General features: G+C 39.2%; 1 protein-coding gene across 6 annotated transcripts in view; it reads right to left on the minus strand.

Annotated features, from left to right (window-relative positions):
* Positions 1-20,327, minus strand: part of INPP4B (inositol polyphosphate-4-phosphatase type II B) — a 738,855-nt gene that overhangs the window by 204,808 nt on the left and 513,720 nt on the right. For all 6 annotated transcript variants that reach the window (XM_057310095.1, XM_026499399.4, XM_057310094.1 and 3 more), the window contains one exon: positions 5,251-5,362. In XM_057310095.1, coding sequence (XP_057166078.1) covers positions 5,251-5,362 — 112 coding nt within the window. The remainder of the gene's footprint in view (positions 1-5,250; positions 5,363-20,327) is intronic.

The following is a 20,327-nucleotide window of genomic DNA, read 5'->3' on the forward strand; positions in this document are numbered from 1 at the left end:
TATACAATCTGTCTTCCCTGCCTGTGGATGTTACCCTCAACTTCCTACCACTTTTCTCTTCAACCCCCAGTTCGAGTCATTACAGGCATGCTGCCACCTCAAGGTCTTTGCCCCTGCTGTTCACTCTACCTAGAATTTTTGTTCCTCTAAGATACCCACATCTTGCTCCCCTATTTCCTGCATGTTTCAGCTCAGATATCACATTCCCAGTGAATCTATCCTTGATCACCCAGTATAAAATGGCCACAGCACATACTCCCTAGTCCTTGTATCCTTATTTTTTTCCGATAGCATATGCTACCATCTGATCAATGATATAGTACTTGTTTATTTTGCTATTGTTTACTTCCCTAGAAGGCAGCACCTGTGTCTGTTTGGTTCACTGCTAGAACCTAGTAGAATGCCTAGAACATAGAAGGCAGTATTGTTTGATAAATGAATGATGGATATTATATGTCTGCAAATATCTTCTGAGGGAAGTCAAGTCAATTATATTATTTTCCATTTTGTGTTTGGGAAAAATAAAGGGATGGAACCTTTCAAGACAGTCTTTAGCTCCCCTAGGACTCTACCTTTTCCCTGACCATGGCTAATGAATGTCCGATTAAAGCACCACTTCAAAATATGGGGGCAACATGACCTCAGAAGGGCAGCAAGGCATCAAAATAGTAGTTAGGTTAGGTTCGTAGTAAAAAGAAGATGTGTTATTGCTCCACTTATACCATCTCTGTCACCGTGATAAATACATAAAGCTTTTCTTTCCTTTTGTACAAATCAGCACTACTTTGATCATCAGTACCGTGCCATGTGCCACATTCAAATATCATCCAGACATTAAACAAAAGGGGGAGACAAGGCAGGAGCTGAACTCGACCCCAGCACAGCCTCACCGGACGGTGCCTGTTAACAATCCTCCTCCCCTGACAAGAAGCCAAGTCACCCCTGCAGCAGGGCAGAGGGGAGGGCTATGGCTAGCCCACTCGATCCTGTTGGCTGTTAATTACATTGGTTTTCCTATCTATTACCTGATTTGATCATTTTACTTCGTCATTTTCCTTTCCCCCAGTAGCATATTTTTTCCTCAACTATTTAATTCATAGGTTGTTTTTAAAAATTTCTTCCTCTTTCCTTCATAATTCTGCACCCTTTACTGCATCCTCATTCCAGTTTTTATTTATGGACCAATCAGTTTGCACACAGCCCTATATGCAGCCAAATATTATTATCCCTCCTAGGAGACAATTTTGGATTTTATTTCTTCAAGGTAAAATTGACTTCATTTACTCATTCACTCATTTTTCCTGTGCTAGGCTCTGTTCCAGGCACTGGGGGAGGGGTAAAGGAGAGAACAAAATAGACAAATATCTTTCTCTCATGGAGCTTAATTGTAGTGAGGGAAAAAGACAATAAGTGAGATAAATAAAATGCATGTGATGTTGCACAGTGGTAAGTACTAAGGACAAAAATAATGCAGAGAAGGGAGATAAAAAGTGTCCAGTACGGATGGCAGTTTGGGATACAGGGCAGAGAAGGCAGAGTGAGAAGGTCACGTTTTGCAAAAAGACCAGAAGGAAGTGAGGGAATGAAGCATGGAGTTTCCTGGGGAAAATGCTACAAAGGTAGATTGAAAAACAAAGTGAAGGACCTGAGTTGGCAACATACCTGGAATGTTCAACAGGCAGCCACAAAGCTAATGAGGCTAGATGAAAGTGAGAAAAGAAGAGGAGTAGAGGATGAGGTGAAGAAAGTATTGGGGGGGCAACACTCACGGGACTTTAAGCAGGTCACCGAAAGGATTTAGGCTACACTTTCAGGGAGTTGAGAAGCCACTGGAGGAATGAAATGTTCTGTGTTACATTTTAATAAGTGCTCTGCTGAGAACAGACTATGATGATGGGGGTGTCAGGAAGGAGGAAGATGGGACATTTAAGAGACTACCATAAACACATATGTGACAGACAATGCTGTAAGAGGGAAGGGCTCAAAAGTCACTAGGTTCTGGATATATTTAAAAGTCAGAATCAACAGGTTTGCTGACATACTTACTGTGCCTATGAGAGGAAGAAATGAGTCAAAGATAACCCCAAAATGTAAAAAAATTTGGATACCTGATGTAACATTTCACCTACTATGTGAGTTTTGTAAAATGCCCATGTTACGCTTTCTTTTGTCAGGTTTTCTTTCTCTAGCTATGTGATTTTAACACTTTGTCTTCTATCACTATGTATGTACATATCAAACAAAAGTTTGAGCCAGGTGTGCCTGGGTGGCTCAGTCCCTTAAATGTCCCATTCTTGGTTTCCGTTCAGGTAGTGATCTCAGCGTCGTGGGATCAAGCCCTGTGTCAGCTCCATCCTCAGCATGGAGACTGCTTGAGATTTTCTCTGTCTCTCTCTCCCTCTCCCTCTGTGCTTCCTCCCTGCTCACTTCTCTCCCTTTCTTTCTGTCTCTAAAATATAAATAAATAAAATCTTTAAAAAAAGTTTGAACCAGTGTGGTATGCTGAATGACCTTCTGAACCACCTTTGCTTGATAAGAACTATATCATAATAATATGATTTGAGGAAACAAGTAAGTGAATGTGAGAGGACAGAGTTTGGCTTTTCATTTATATTTTATTCCAGGCTCTGAAGGTTATATGAGATTAAAGATTCAAATGTACTTTTTTACATCAGGGATATTGTTATGAACTGGATTGTGTTCCTTAAAATTCATTATGTTGAAGCCCCCACACCCAGTGTGACTGGGTTTGGAGACAGCCTTTATGGAGGTAATGAAAGTTAAAGATGATAAGGGTGTGGCTCTAATCCTATTGGGCTGGTGTCCTTATAAGAGGAGGAGACACCAGAGCTCCCTCGCTTGCTGTCTCTATGCTCATGTGCCAAGGAAAGGCTGTGTGAGGACACAGCAGGAAGTTTGCACGCCAGGAAGGGAGCCCTCACCAGGAACGATGTCATCTGGCACATTGACCCAGCACTTCTGGGCCTCCAGAACTGGGATAAAATCAATTTTTGTCATTTAAGCCCTTCGGTCTGTGGTATTTTATTATTATGGAAGCTCACTGATTAAAACGAGTATTATAATCTTCAATACACATGAGCAATAACGTGTCACTCACCCACGAGACTTACTAATAGTTTCATTTCTTTCTCCTCCGTTCACAGAAACTAGGGAGAGCGGTGGTGTTGCACAGATAACCTCGATCTCGGTTACTTTGTCTTGTCCTATGTTTCATAACTTCAGGACTTAAGTCACCTTTAGGAGACTGTGTGAATACACCTCATAGAGATTTGGATTTAGCAGGTCTGCAAAGGAGTTTGCATATCTAACAAACACCCCAGAAAATTCTGACATTGCTTTGTTAAACACTGAGATAAAGTTGTTCCCACGTAATTCTAAATATTGTGCATAGTGGACCTTACTACAGGTTCTTCATGAATCACGAAGGTTCCAAAGGATTGCCAACAGAGTTTATAATAACTTTAAAAAAAATTCGCAAAAGGTCAACGTTTACCAAGAACCCAGACAGGACAGAACTAATGCCAGCAATGATTGGTACATTTAGCGTTTTAGTCAACTTACGACTTGTACATGGTACGTGCTGACATTGCCACTTCCTATTTCTAGAACAGTTCAGTTAAGTCTTTTTAAGTTCACATTACTAAGTCAGAAACATGATGTGGGGCTTTCGTGGGGTATATTCCTGGGTATCCAGTTCCCGGTTTATGAAAAGAGTATGATTCGATTTGCATTACCTCGTAATAGCAACACAGTAAAGGAGTCAGGGGGTGGGCAAAGTTTGAGGAAAACAGAGAGGCGCCTAGTAATAGATTTGGAGCAGTCAAAATAGGCCTCTGTTGAAATGGGAAGTGTTTCTGCTGCTGGTCTCCTGGCATACTGCCACAGGTCTAGGCACGATTATCTGGCTATTTCTGTTCTCAGTCCCCCACCTGGCCTCCAAATCTCTCCTCCTTAATCTCGATGCAAGCATTCATGTGATAGTGACTAACACGCCTCTTAGATAGAACTCTAAAGGAAAGAGGGATTGAGTGAAGGGGTCCCATAATTGGGGTCTCGGATGCACACGTCCAAAGACCCACTGCTGGTGTTTTGAATACACAGATCTTGAGAGGATCTGCCGCACAACTCACGACAGCCCTCCCATCTCCAGGCAAGCTGATTCAAACTTTGAGCCTCCCTGGAATATTTTCATGATCCTCGCTATGTTCTGAGGGAGAGTAGAGGAACAGAGAAGAACAAGGCGTGGCCCCGTAGATAAGACCTTAGCTTATTTGGGGGCAAGAACAATATTCTTTTGAAGGGCAGTCTTAGATTTCTTTTGTAACGTTAGTAATTTGTGTTAGATAAACACCATTTCTCATGTAGATGTTTCCTCAGCACCGAAAGTCAACTATGCTCCTAGATAAGGGCCACTAAGCCAGAAGGTAAGTCACTAAAGGCCTTACCATTAGAAAATGCTCCTTTCTGAAAAGGTAGGAATTACCGTGTATATACAAAATCTTCCCTGAAAAGATGCGGTTTTGAAGTCCCTCCCCCTGTGCCTCAATATAGCAGGCAATGCATTCCTAAAACAGGAATTTGGGTTAATACTTATATCAAGTTTCTCTTAGAGAAAAGAAAATAAAAATCCTGGACACACATGGATATGCCTTGGGACCTTCATCCTCAGCTTCAAGGAAGCTGCTTGAACTCCAGCTGGTGTTGCCCCTCCTCCAAAGCTGTCCCTCTGCTTTGCGCTGTTTCCTACTTCTCCCTCTGCAACTTCATAAGGCACAGCATTATTAACTCTGTGCTCCTTCCCCTACAAATGAAATCTAAACTCAAATTGCATCTCTTTCTAAAGATGGTTTTGCAAGTAGAGAAGGGGTTACTTTTGGCAACAGCCCTCCCAGAATCGTCTGTGCATCTCAAGTAGGGTTAATTAGGGAGGAATGCAGCAGCGATCAATGCTCTAGTTCCAGTGGAGAGGAGGCAGTGCCAACATGGGAGCGGGGGCGGGGGGGTGGGGGTGGGTTCTGAATGGCGCGTGGCTTTGCATAGTTGCGTGCAAAGAGACCCTCTGGTTCAGTGGATGAGACAGACTTACAGCACTTCAATTCCAGAGCTGATTTCTCATTTTGCTTGTGAATAATGAGATTTCAAAGTGCACAGAGGTGTTGATGATTCAGGCATCTGGCAAAATTGATCATTTCTCATTTAATTTGTGCATTGCGCTGACTGAGACCCTACCTTTTGTCCCTTCACGTCTGTGGTGATGTGGTCGGCTTCCCCATCCTCAATCTCCCCCATCTTCACGACACTGACTTCTATGGTGCCAACAACTTTGCCACCATCTGAAGTTCTGCAACCAAAAACAAATGAAATGGAAAGGTAAGAATCTTCTCTCTCCTTAAAGTATGCTTAAACGTGTCTGTTTCTGAAAACCACAAATATTGCTCTTTACTTCATTAGTTTTAATTAAAGAAATCCATTTTAAAAACATTAAAACATGTTAATAGTGTTGTTGATTTTAATTCAAAAAAAGTGGTTAACAGCGAATTTATGAGGTAAGTGCATGAACTGTCAAAAACTACCTCATGATGGTGAAACCTCTTCCAGGCTTTCAGGAGTGGACACAAATATCATGCATCGGTGTCCTGTTTGTAACACCACAGCCCCACAACAGCATAAGCCATGGCTCCTCTCTACCAATATTGTGCACATCTGTCACAGAAACCACAGCTGGGGGACACCTGGGTGACTCAGTCGGTTAAGGGTCTGCCTTCAGCTCAGGTCATGGTCTCAGGGTCCTGGGATGGAGCCCTGCATTGGGCTCCCTGCTCAGAGGGAGCCTGCTTCTCCCTCTCTTGCTCCCCTTGCTTGTGCTCTCTCTGTGTGTCAAATAAATAAATAAAATCTTAAAAAAAAAAAAAAAACTATAGCTGAGTAAAATATTAAAGAATATAAACATCCCTATATTCCTCTCTGACTGGGCCATTGGCCACAAACTCTGATTCCGTGCCTTTTCCCTAACACCAGTTTTCTTTCTAGGAGACTAGGTAAAGGAGGTTCTCTCCCAGCAAACATAAGAAAGTTAAGGTACATGCAGAGCAGAAATTAACCACAGAGATAATTTAGTAAACCCTTTACTTCAACAGATAAAGAACAGGAGACTTAAAAAAAGATGAAGAGGGTCATCCAAGGTAACCAAATGGCAAAACCAGAAACCCAGGTTTCTAAAATCTTCTTCCCTTCTGTTGGTCACTGAAAAACTCTTCTTTATTTAATGATGATGAGTATTTTACTATTAAGATTTTCATCATCATTATTGTCTTCAACATATGAATTTTCTGGTGAACAATAATGAAAGATAAAAATAAAATGAATAATGACCCTCCTTTAGGATTCTGTGATTTCTTTTTTCCTGGGCAAGAAAATATACAGAATAAATGGTGTCATCATAACATGGGGGCAGTGTGACACATAATGACATTTTCCCCTTGAATGTCATTTTGAAAAGAGGTAGCGAGCCACTCCATAGGCATGACATTTTGCCATCACTTTTTTCTTAGCCTAATTGACTAATACTAGAAATGCGATGCTTCGTTTTCTTCCATCATGTCTTTTTCCGAAATTTGTTTTTAATTTTAATTGGGATACAAATGGTGTCTTTCAACCAATCCCTTCTAAATGTCACTATTTTATCATAAAGATGTCAGAAAAGGAGATTAGGAACATTTGTATAAAGTAGTTTACCAAAATACTAATTAAAATAATGAATACTTTAGGTGAAAAGGAAACCAAATTATGTTACTAGATCATGGCAGGTTTCTCTCAAAATATAAAAAGTACAAATGAAAACACACTTTTTGAATTATGTTTTTAAGGAAATTGAAACAGGAAAATTCTGGCAACATAAGGATACCTAATGTCATAATGTAATAAAATAAAAATTGTGTCCATAGAAAAAGAAAGTGATTTCTTATTAAAATGAAGGTTTCTCACTAAAGTATGAAATAAAATTCCTTTTGGTGACTTTCAAGACAGTGGAAATCATCATATTGACTCAGTTATTTGCAATTAATAGGGAAACTTTAAACATCCATCACAAAGAAGATGTGTATATAGATGACGCTACAATCTATGATTTTGCGAAAAACTGCATTAGCCCCAGTTCTGGGGTAGTTTATTCACTATACCATTTTCCCACTGGAAAATGACATAATAACTTGTCATAGATCATGATGTGACTTAACTCTGTACAATTATTCAGTACCTAATAAATAAAGACTGTAATAAGAGCTCTCATTGGCACTACTCATAGATTTTTCTAGAGGTTTGCAGGTTCTTTTCCCCCCAAGCTGATCATCACTAACAATTCCAGATATCTTTTTCTTCTCATAGGAGTAGCTTAAAAATTTTTGCTTGAACAAACTGAGCTAGCTTCATTTCTAGGAATGCAAACCTAAGTATAACTTTCTAAATTTTTCTACTGAACTAAGCCAAATAGTGCCATAATGATTTGAAACAGAAGGTAGGCTTTTCACAGTCTCTCCTGTACCTGGGTTATAAACCAATAGATGCCATAATGGTTAAAAGTGTGCGCTTAAGAGTTTGGGCTACCTGCTAACTGCATGACCCTGGGCAAAGAACTTAATCCACATGTAACTTCGTTTGTAAAACGGAGCTGATCATTTTATGGTAAGGATTACATTGTGGCATCATTGATGTAAAGTGCTCAGCACAATGCCTTACATGAGACGAGTGCTTCTTCCTTCCAGCCCTCCTCTTTGTCCTAGTAGTAAGCAGTGGTAGGAGTTGTAGCAGCAGTAATGAGATTGCAGTGGTAACAGTAGTCGTCACAGCAACAGCATCAATAGAACCGTTATGTCGTTAATATTATATGATATTTAATTTGATTCTCTCCAGAACTTTTACTAAAATAGGCATCTAAGACTATAGTAAAGATTATAGGATCTCATGGCGCATGCATTTCAACAGTGATTGAGTGCTCATTAAAGATACAAAGACTTAGTTATAACAGAGATATGATGAAGCTTACATTCCTAGTAGAGCAAACAACACAGGTTTGTAACTAATTACAATGCGCTGAACCTTTCAAAGTGTGAAGGTGAATGAATAAGCAATGTACTATGTATGGGAGTGAGCTTCTGAACTATAGCTCTATCTATTCCTGTTAAAACACTTATCTGGCTACTTTTTAAAATAATTTTAATGCCTTTGGGGTTTCCTACTTCATTTTATCTCCTATAGGCTACCACTTAGTCCCCAGAGTGGAATCAAAGCAAGGAACTTGCTTAATCTAGTGATGCTAGAATGATTCTAAAATCTTTTTTTTTTTTTTTTTTCCAAAACCATTTTGGATAGGGAGCTCTGATTACTCTAAAGCATGTCTCTTCATCTGAGATCTGTGCAAGACAGAATGTGGAATCCAAGTTGTAAACTAAAGAGCTGAATCCAAGACACCCGAAAGCATGGTTCCTCCTGGCAACGAACTGGAACATAAAATGAGGAAGTTGTTTACTATTTATCCTGCACCAGTTCAACATATACAAAGTAGGGATATTCAACACTTCTCTTCAATCAGGAGACTCATGATTGAAGTATCTATTTCATGTTTCCAAAGGCTTTTTCAAAGATGTTTTCCTACAAAATTAGAAAAAAAAAATCATTCCTAAATGCTTAATTATGTTTTCAATTTATCACCCACCAGGTTTGGGAGGCTAGCAATAATAGCTCAACCATTATTCATCACCAAAATTCTCCCGAATTTTACCTAGTGGAAATCATCCCATCTGCATGGAAGCTATAGGGAAGAGATATCTGGACTAGGAATCAAGAAATCCAAGTACCACTACCAGGTCAGCCACTAACTAGCTATGTGACACGGCACTCTAGATCTCTGGATTTCAGTTTCCTTTGCCGGAAAACAAAGAGTTGGCCTTTAACAGCTCTTCTATCATATCTGCCCTCAAGCGCTATGCTCTAGTCACTCCTGTGATTCCATCATAAGATTCCATCAGAGACACCACAAGCCATCATGGACTGATACAGCCTCAGGAAAGATCTCAGGTACATTCTAGGCTCTCCTCACTCCTCACCTTCCCATCCTACCTTCCCCGCGAACAAACCAAACAAGCCAAACACATGCCAAACCGGGGAAGTAACTGAACACTTGGAGTCAAATAAAAGAGCTGTTTTTTCCTAGAATAGCCAAAGCATACATATATATATATATATATATATATATATATTGACTGCCATTATGGCACAACATCTTGGCATTTTTACAAGGATACAAATTTGACTGAACCCAGACATAAAAGTGATTTTACACACTTTCCTAGCAATTTATACGGCAATAAGAACAGGCTGCAGTGATAAATAACGATCTCAATCTACATGAACAACAACAAAAAATTGCGCCATTTCAGCCACTTGACAGGTCATTAGCACTGTTTAATGCAGAAAGCTGTAAGAGAAGTAAAAGATGAATAGTTCATGGCCGATATAGTATTTCCATCACAACATCAAAGGAAGTTAAACCAGGCAAACTAGGAAGTTAAACTCAGCAAATACAGTAGTCCCTCTTTATCCATGGCTCCGCTTCTCAGTTTCACTTTCTGAGGTCTCTGTTACCTGTGGTCGACAGATGATCGTCCTTCAGACGTATCACTGGAAAATCAACAGCCTAATGCTATGTCACAACACCCCTGTCATTCACCTCACTTCATCTCATCACATAGGCAGACATCATCTCACATCATCTCAAGGAGAAGGGTGAGTACAGTAAGCTATTTTGAGAAAGAGAGACCACATTCACATAGCTTCTATTACGATACGTTGTTATAACTGTTCTATATTATTGTGGTTAATCTTTTCCTGTGCCTAACTCATAAATTAAACTTCTTCATAGGTAGGTATGAAAAAAAAAAAACAGAGGGTATATAGGATTTGATACTCTCCACATTTTCCATTGGAGGTCTTGGAATGTATCCCCTGTGAATAAGGAGGGGAGGCTATTGTACACTTAAATATCTAACCATGCCAACAAGATGGAAGACAAAGAAGGGGGAATTCTCAGCCACACAAACCTGGACTCCCTTCTCAGATTTTCAGCATGCAGAGTAGATTAGTGATGAAGGTTCTTCAAAATCTTCCTTTAAAATAACTCCCCTAATGCCTTCAAATGAAATATTCAATCTCACATGCTGAAACCCACCACCATTTTTAGAGGACTGAGTGAAAGGAGGTGTAAAACAGTCTCTGACAAAGGACAATTTAATGACACCCTTCCTCATCACCTACTAGACCATCCTTAGTAGAGCGAAAAGAAAAAAAAAAAACAAAAAAAAAACCTCTGGAAATGTTAAACAGCAACATGTAAATAACTCCTCTGTTTTGGAAATGCCAGAGATGTGAACCAACAAATGACTCTGTAAACATCCGGGGAGAAACCATCATTAGCACTGTCAGTTTTTGTGAATATAAAGTAGTCCGGTGCTATGCACTAGAATTTTCAGCTGTGAGACATGCCTTGCATTTAAACTGTCTACATGTACCTGGGAATTACAAATCTCACCCGGACAGAAAAATAAACAAAGGCCATAAGTAAACAAATGGAGTTAGTGAGTGAGTGAGTGCACCCCGACGATCCTGGTGAATACATTTACCTGGCAACGCTAGATTTACTTAGGGCTCAAAAAATGAGAGTTCCATTAAGTACGTATAACTAAGCACACCTCTATTCTGGCTGAAATTCATAAATGTCAGAAGCCTTATAATACTTTCAAACTCATACTCAAATAAAACTTTCAGTAGTTTTTCACTTCATAGCTTACACACTCTGAGTTTTAGTCCCTGGTTTTCTCCTCTATGCTCATTATGAGCTCTCTTTCAGAAATTCCACCATTATGAGGATTCGACTATCTCTTCTATGAGGCTCTATTATAATTCTATACTCCCTAGTCTGTCCTCATTTCCTGATCTAAAACTCCAAATTCCTTTTGTCCTGATATTTTATATTCTATAAACTTGAAACTTAACTCTTCTCCCAACTCCAAATCACTCACATCAAGAGCATATAATTTTCCAAAGACCACAACCAAAGAACATTCCATCTCCACCTGTGCTCTGCCCCTACCCTCCGATGCGTCCCTAAGCCCTGCTGACTAGTCCTCTACAATGTCTCTTGCACATGTCCTTTCACAATGGCAACATCCAAGCAGCTCTGTCACCTCTTATTACACTTGAAGAACCTACTTCTACCTTCCAGGAACCTTCTCTTCCATTCCATCCGTGTCAGGTTTTCTTCTTAAAGTGCACCAGCCACTGGATTATTTTCTTTCCTCTGTTGAAAGTCCTTAGATGTTGTCTAACGCCTACCCAGAGAAACTGAAATATAGCCTGTCTTTCAAGGCCGTATATCAGGACTTGTCTTGTTAAGGGTTTGGGCAGCTCAGTGTTTCTGGTTTGAACTGATCCTTGCTGATTTACATACCATTAAATAACAGAGCATGGCTTAGTGAAAAGTGCAGTGAACTCTGAGTAACAAAGGCCTCGGTGGCTCTACAGTAAACAGCTACGTGACCGTGAGCAGGCAATGCAGCATCTATAAAGATGTCCCAGCTAGGACATATGAACATACTAAACCATCTTACTTATCTCACAAGATTGATGTGACTAAAAAGGAAAGAGCGTAAGTGTTAAGTACAAGAATGCTTTAACGTATGGTAATGACTACGATAGCTGTACAGTCTGGGCCACAAAGCTTCACGAGCACATCACAAATACACTATCAATTTGCAGACTAATTAGTTAGTAGGGTCTTCTTTATGGCTCAAAAGAGTAATATAAGTAATTATTCCAATACAAATAAGTTGTTAAAGCACATCTTTTCAGGGGCACCTGGGTGGCTCAGTCGGTTAAGCATCTGCCTTCGGCTCAGGTCATGATCTCAGGGTCCTGGGATTAAGCCCCACCTTGGGCTCCCTGCTCAGCAGGGAGTCTGCTTCTCCCTCTCCCTCTGCCCCTGCTTGTGCGCTCTCTCTCTCACTCACTCTCTCTCAAATAAATAAAATCTTTTTTAAAAAAGCACATCTTTCCCTCCTCATGTCTCTATTAAATATATATATATATATATACATATATATACACACACACACATATATATATATATATATATAGAGAGAGAGAGAGAGAGAGAGAGAAAGTTATATTTGGAAACTTGTTGATTCAATGTAAATGTGAAGTATAAACTCTCCCTTTAAATTTAACACATACCCTGTAAGCGAGGTGAGAAAACAAGATTGGCACCTTGTAAATGCATTTATCAGGATTCAGGTAGGCAGCCAAAATTACATTAAATTTAATAGGATGCCATGATTTGCCCATTGGTACATACCGGTGTTGTGGATAAAGCAAGTTAGCATACTCTACTCTCCTGTATCCACTGAATGCAGCTGTAGAACCTGGACGGGTGCACAGGGCAGCTACTTGAAGACTCAGAGTAAACAGCACCAGGCATATTGGGGCAGATCAGAATTTTAGATACCACTGAACCAGCAGTGAGTTCACCCCTATCCCCGCCTCTGGTAGTTCCTGAGCTGGACTCCATAGAACCCCAAGCCTAGAGGTGGTCAATGGTGTAAACAGAGAGAGCTTCAGGAGAAGCCCTCAAATTCTGGCACAAAGAACAGAAAGGGGGTTTCCCAACACTCAGAAGAATTGGGAAATAACTTTTCTTTTTTCCACTCTCTCATGTCCCAGCCCCCAAATAATCCAGTGGTGGCAGCAAGAAGGAATTGCAGGAGCCTAAAATGATGGAGGAGGGAAAGTCTCCTCTCTGATTGGAATTGAGACCCCAAGGGTGTAGGGTGAATCTTTTTTACCTCTCTCTGTTTGCCCCAGAAGAGGGTGCACTTGCAGAGCAGAAAGAAGAAAATAAAACCCCAGCTTTCTGGCTGGAGTACCTAAAAAGGGAAGCCACAGGAAACAGGAACGTGCCAGGAGGGCGTGAAAAGGAAGCAGCTCAGGAAAGGGACTTCTTAATGTTGTTCGTAAACACCTGGCCTCACCTCAAGCTGTGCGTGCGTCAATCTAAATATCATATCAGAGCCTTTGAGAAATAATTTATACACTAGACCCCCCCAGGTCCCAGACTGTTACCTGAGCGACAAAGATGAAGGACAAGTCCTAACGATACAACAAAAGCTTTGAAAATATGAGTGATATTGCAACTATTGTACTAGGTTCCACAGACACAATTTCAACTCGCAGATATCTAGCAATGAACAACTGGAAGCTGGAATTTTCAGAAAGTGCTATCATTCCACAGTAGATCCAAACAAAGTGCTTCAGTGCAAAAATGTATGAGATCTAGTGCGCTGGGTGTTACACGCAAATAATGAATCATGGAACGTTACATCAAAAACTAAGGCTATACTGTATGGTGACTAACATAACACAGTAAAAAATTATTATAAAAAAAGATCTATATGCTGAAAGCTACAAATGCTGATGGAAGAACTCAAAGAAGGTCTAAATAAATGGTGAGAAATGCAGTGTTCATATAATGGAAGACTCAACTTAATAGGGATGTCTGTTCTCCCCAAATTGATCTATAGATTTAACGCAATACTAATCAAAATCCCAGCAAGATTTTGTGTAGATACTGATAAGCTAATTCAAAAAGTTATAAGAAAGGGCAAAGAAATAGAATAGCCAGAGTAATTTTAAGAAAGAACAAAAATGGAGCATTTGCATTTACTGATTTTAAGACTTACTGTAAATCTGCAGTAATCAAAACCGTGTGGTGTTGGTGAAAGGGAAGATGTAGTGACAAATGAACCAATACACAGGCAACACGACCAATTAGTTTTGACAAAGTTACAGTCAATTCAATGGAAAAAGAGTAAGCAGTCCTTTCGAAAATGGTATTAAAACAATTAGATATCCATTTGGAAAAAAATAATGAGCCTTTGTTAGACTTCACAACTGAAAAGTTAAAATGATTAAAAAATATATAAAACTTTAAAAAGAAGGTATAGGAGAAAAGTCTTCATAAATTGGGCTTAGTCACATTGTTCTTAAATATGACACTAAAAGGATGATCTAAAAAAAATTTGATACTTCATTAAAATTGGTAACTTTTGCTCCGTGAAAGATGTTACATGAATGAAAAGACAAGCTATTGACTAGAAGAAAATAATTGCAAATTATGTATCTAACAAAGAATTTCTTCTAAAACTCATAATGAATCCTCAAAACTCAACAGCAAAAAAAAAAAAAAAAAAAAAAAAAAACAAACCACCCAATTAATAAATGGGCTAAGTTGAACCGACATATCTCAGAAGGGGATATAGAGATAGCAAATAAGCCATGGAAAATTTTTTAACATCGTTGGTCACTAGGGAAGTGAAAATCAAAAGCTTTACGGGATGCCACTATATACCTTAGGATGGCTGGTGAGGGTGAAGAACCACTGAAACTCTCATACACTACTGGTGGGAAAAAGAGCACATTGGGTTTTTATACAACTCAACACACACCATATGATCCAGAAATTCCAATCATAAGTACTTACCCTAAAGAAATGAAAATTTAGGGTCATAGCAAAAGCCTACAGATGAGTATTTTACCAGGTCCATTCATAGTCACCCCAATTAGAAACAACCAAAATATACTTTAATGTGAATTGAATGGTTAACCAAACTGTGATACAGCCATAGTATGGAATACTACTCAGGAATTAAAAAAAACAAAACTGTTTATATACTTGACTTGGATGAATTTCAAAGGCATTAGACTGAGTGAATAAGGCCAGTCTCAAAAGGATATATACTCTATGACTCAATTTATAATCCTTCTGAAAAAGAAAAAGCTATGGTGATAGAGAACATAGATTGTGGTTGCAGGAGTTGGCATGGGTGGGGGTATGAAATAAAAGGGCAGCAGGAGGGAGTTTCTCTGTGGTGAGAGAACAGTTCTGTTTCCTGATTGTGATAGTGGTTACAAGAATGTACACATCTACAACAATAAAAAGTCGGTTTTAATGTCCGTTAATTTGCAAAATAGAATAAATGAGAAAGGATGTAGCCATTTTCTCTGATAATGAATTAATAGCAAATAAAAACAGCCACTGAGTCTGGGAATATAGAATCCAAATCACTAAAAGGTTATCCTATACTATGTGAACCAAATCTAATTTCTGGTGACACTGATTTGAATGGCAGAGTCAAAGTGTCAATTTATCCCATGCTCTATACTTCTAAGATATCTGCTGACATAGATGTGTCATACAACAGAGAAAAAATTCACATGAACCATGGGACATTTCATCAGACTGGAGAGTAAGGTACTCATACAGGGAGTTCAGTGAATTTCCCAAGCCAGTGACTCCCATTCATGGGACAAACCTACCATCTAAAATTACTTGCATTTAGACTTAAAAGGGAAAAACTATGGCTAAGGCTTTTTGTTGGGTCAATTTATTTTATTATATTCATTTCTTTGAATTTTTATTTTGAGTAAGAGAAAGAAAGAAGATTAAGAGGAAAAGAGCACCTATTAAGCAGAGATCATTGGAGGAGAAAGACAATAGTAGGGAGAAAAAAATCATAAGAGATTACGCTTACATTACTGGGGAAACCTGACTTAATGCAGACATTTTTTTTAAAGAAAATATGTATATACACATTTTTAAGACCATTTTTTTCTTACTAAAAATAGACCTGCTCCTGAAGCAGAAACTCTACAAGAATGGTTTGCAATTGTCACTAAGCCAATCAAAATATTCTAAGATATTTTGAAAACATTCCAAAGATAATAGACAAGGACAATTAAAGGAGATAATTACTAAATAAGTAGTACTACTACTTATGAGTCAATGTTTAACGCTCAAATTTTGAATTATATATATTTTTACCAGACTTGTGCTTTTGGGTTTATGTCAGTTTCTTAGTGGTAGGATATAGTGGTAAGAGATTTTTTTTTTAAAGCCAGCATTAAAAAAGTTATACAGTATATGGTCAAAGTTCTACACTGTATAAACATAATTTCAGAGTATAATGTATTTCAAACCTATGTAGTAAGAAATTCACTAGGCTTTAAATTGCACAGTGGGGCTGCGCTCTGAAACCAAGAAATTCTTAGGGTCTATATTTTTATGTTTAACTGCATTTGAATTTGCTTTACATTCTTCTGTTATTAAGCTATAAAATCTTGTGGCTTTAAAAATAATTTTTCTTTTTTCTCCTTTAATATGACAATTTTAACCCAAAAATCCTTAAAAAATAAGGTCAAAACCCAGAAAATATTAATTCATTTACAAAGGTTTATTCAGGACCTACTATGTTGTAAGCATTATTCCACACACAAGGACAGTTACAACAGAGAACAAACCAAAATCCGTGTTCTCACAGAATTTGAACTTTCATGGTAAACAAATAAATGAGACATCAGAAGATGATAAATGCCATGGGGAAAAAATTAAGCAGGGTAAGAAGGTGGACGTGCACTGGGTTGGGGCTGCTACTTTATATTCAATGGTTGGGAAAGGCCTGTCTCATACAACGCCATTTGAGGGAACACCTAAAGGAAGGAAGGAAGGAAGCCATATATCCTCCTCGGGGGAAAATCTCTTCAGGCAGAAGAAACAGGTGGTCCAAAAGCTTTGGAACCTGGTTCTCATAATCAAGGAAAAGCACGGACACCAATGTGGCTAAAGCTAGGTAGGGTAGAAGGAGAGAAGACGAAGTAAGAGAGGTGTGCATTCTTTTTATTTTGCTGCATAACAAATGACCACAAACTCACAATTTCTATAGATCTGAAGTCTAAGCCATGTCCTCAACTCAGGGCCTCACGAGAATGAAATCAAATGTAGGCTGCAATGCATTCTCATGCCTCATGGAAACTCTAGGAAAAAATCCATTTCATAGCTCATTCAGGTTGTTGGGAGAATTTCTTTCTTTGTGGCTGAATGACTGAAGTCCCCATTTCTTACTAGTTCTCAGCTGGGATTACTGACACTCAGCTCCTAGAGGTCACCTCAGGGTCTTACCATGTGGCCCTCTCCATAGGCAGTACACAAGAGGGCAGTTTGCTTTTTCAAGGCCAGCAGGAGAATTTCCCTCTCTAGTCTGCTAAGATGGTCCCTTATACAAGGTTCTCCCAGCCACCTAGGTATAATGACTGGAGTGATTATCCCATCAGCTTTGGCATACGGGGTAACCTAATAAAGGGAGTAACTATCCCATCATATTCACAGGTCCCATCCACACTCAGGGGGAAAGTATCATGCATGGCAAGTACATCAGGGAGGTGGGAATCTTAGGGGACATCTTCGCATTCTGCCTACCACAAGCAATGGTGAATGACATCATCTAGAGTCCCATAGGCCACTGTAAGAACTTTGCCTCTGTGAGTGGGGTGGCAGACTGAAAGAAGATTCTGAATTGACATAAATTTTAAAGTGAGAATCTGGGCTTCAGTGCAGAGAATAAACTCCAAGGAAGCAAAGAGAGAAGCATGGAAGTGAATTAGAAGAAATTGGGATGAAGGCAAGACACACCAGATTCTATTTTTATTCTGAAGGTAGAAAGAATTAGATATGGTGATTGATTGGATATAAAGAAAAAGAGAAAGAAGAATCAGAGATTAGAGACTGCATGAACAATGGGAAGGGCGAAATTGCGATTTCTTGAGATGGGAAGACTGTGAGGATAAATAGGATTTTAGGGGAAGGAATAGGCAGCAGACAGGAACGAGGAGTTGTCTTGAATATTTTAAGTGTGAGACATTTATTTAAAGGTCAAGTAAAGATATCAGGTGGTTGGACGTGAGAGTCTGGAGTTCAAGGGATCAGTCAAGGATAGAGATAAAAATATGGGGGATAATCAGAATATAGATGATATCAAAAGCTTTGAGACTGGATGGAAGTGACTGAATGAATGAAAAGGTAAAAGTCTATATCTAGACTCAGATATAGGACACATCAAAGTTTAGAAGTCAGAGTGATGAGGAACAACATGCAAAAGAAATAGGGAAGTAGCCAGCTTCCTATTGGTAGAAAGAAAAAAAGCTCAGTATCTCAGATACCAACTAAAGAATGCATTTTAAGGAGGTAGTGATCCAGTGTGCAAATGTGCCAAGGAGAGGGACATTGAGAACTTTCCGTTGGATTTAGCAACATGGAGGCGATTTACTCCTGATCATGACAAGAGCTATTTAGGTAAGGTGATAGGGGTGAAATCCTGATGAGAATGGATTCAAAAGACAACCAGAGCAGGCAAAGTGGAGACAGCTCTTGAAATGTTTCTTCTACACAGAAGAGTAGGGAACTGGAGCATAAATTGGAAAATGTGGAAGACTGCGTAGCATTTTTCATGTTAACAGACATGATCTAATAGGGAGGGAATAATGTATGACACAGGGTAAAGGGGGTAATGTTCTTAGATAGATGAGAAGATACGGAATCTAAAAAACTAGTGGAGGGATTGACTTTAGACATGAAGCACAGTTCTTCTGTAACAGTGGGAAGGCAGGCAGAGTGCATGCTGGTAGGTTGGTAAATACAGCGTGGGAAATTGTCAAATTCCTCTTCTCAGTGAAACAGAAACCAGATAAATCAGCTGAGAATGAGGAAGAGGGGAGATACTGTGGAGGTTCTGGGAACAAGGAGGTGTAAAATAACGGTCCAAGACAGTGGGAGAGCAAATGGACTAGGGAAATAAAGGACTACGCAACGGTAGCAAGGAGTTATGAACCAAATGAAATTTGTAAGCATGGAAGTCAGGTTATCCCAGCTCACTCAACTGCAAGGATGCATGTATGGAGTAGGTGAACAAAAGGTTGAATTTATCCATTTTTTATTGTAGCTTTTATTTTATTATCTATCTATCTATCTATCCATCCATCTAGCTAGCTACCTACCTACCTATTCTCTATCCACATTTATCTGTTTTGCTCAGAAAGTATAGTAACTGAAGAGGGGCCCAGGAGTTGAGGATATATGCGAGGGAATTTTTCGGTCATTCCTAAGTGATCGCCCATGGAACCTCAACTGGATAAGAAAAGAAGAGTAGATATGCAGGAGGGGGCGATGAAGAGTACAGACATGTACTCTTTAGGATCAATGAGTTGGTACAGCCAAAGAGCAACTAGAAGGAGTACGCTGGCACAATATGAGATGGAAATCAGAAAATAGAGTACCTAAAATTAAGACTCTGGAGGAGTGGGATTAATGACAAGATCTAGGGGATGACCCTGGGAGTGGGTTGCTGAAGTAGAGTAGAGAAAATCCTGAGAGGCCCGTGAACTGAAAAGATAATTTATGTGGCTATTAAATCACAAAATGTATGAGAGGAGTTGTGCTGAAGACAACACAGTGAATTGCAAGTTAAAATCCTCATGAAATGAGTGGAATGACGTCTAAATGACCTAGTAAGGGGGGGAATCCAATGGTATATCTGAGGCCATGAGCCTCAAACCAGGAGAGTTTTCAGAAGATGTTCATCCTACACCAGGTATGAAGGGCAGCCAACTTGACAGGGCTGCAACAGAGAGAACCAGCTTCTAGTTAAATGAAAAGAACTGACTGATGATGGGGATGGGGCTGAGGAAGGACCCCGGGTATCAGAAGAGATATGGGGACCAGAGGGCCCTTAGGGCCAGAGTAGGGAGTGGACAAACAGGCAAAATGATGGGTGGCCAAGTGGACGAAGGATGGCCTGCGGATCCAGGGCTCTGTGTAGTCAGCATGAGTAACGGTTACTGCCACAATAAGGAAACTCAGTTTAGCTAGGGCAGCGCTAATTTTAAAATATTATAAGACCTGAAATTTCCTATTTCCTGACTTTATCTCATCCTGCTATGTAGTCTTAACACCGCCTTGCTAAATCATCTGGTAATTATTTTAGAGGTCAAAATGTCACTGATTCACAGGTAAAGCAGTCGAGATACAACAATAAAGATTCCTACGGAACTTTTTTATTAAAAGGAAAAAGTAATTAAATCAAAGTTCAAGACACTGCTACAAGGCAACAGTATATTGCTTTTATTCATGCTAAATAGATTCTGAAGATATATTTGAATAGATCAAATGTCCTGTGCCAGTTTTTCAACATAAAGTGCATGAGAAAGCCATTTACTGTTTCTCCAAATATCACCCTTTGGAAACACTATTTTAAGATTTCTGATTATAAGACAGTTTATCTACTAGTAATTAAAAGGTCTTTATCACTTCTCTAAAAAAGAATCCATATAAGCAAAAGAATGGGTTTTAGCAGGAAATAGAAAGACAGTAAAAA

This window comes from Ursus arctos, unplaced genomic scaffold (assembly GCF_023065955.2).
Source record: "Ursus arctos isolate Adak ecotype North America unplaced genomic scaffold, UrsArc2.0 scaffold_11, whole genome shotgun sequence".
NCBI lineage: Eukaryota > Metazoa > Chordata > Mammalia > Carnivora > Ursidae > Ursus > Ursus arctos.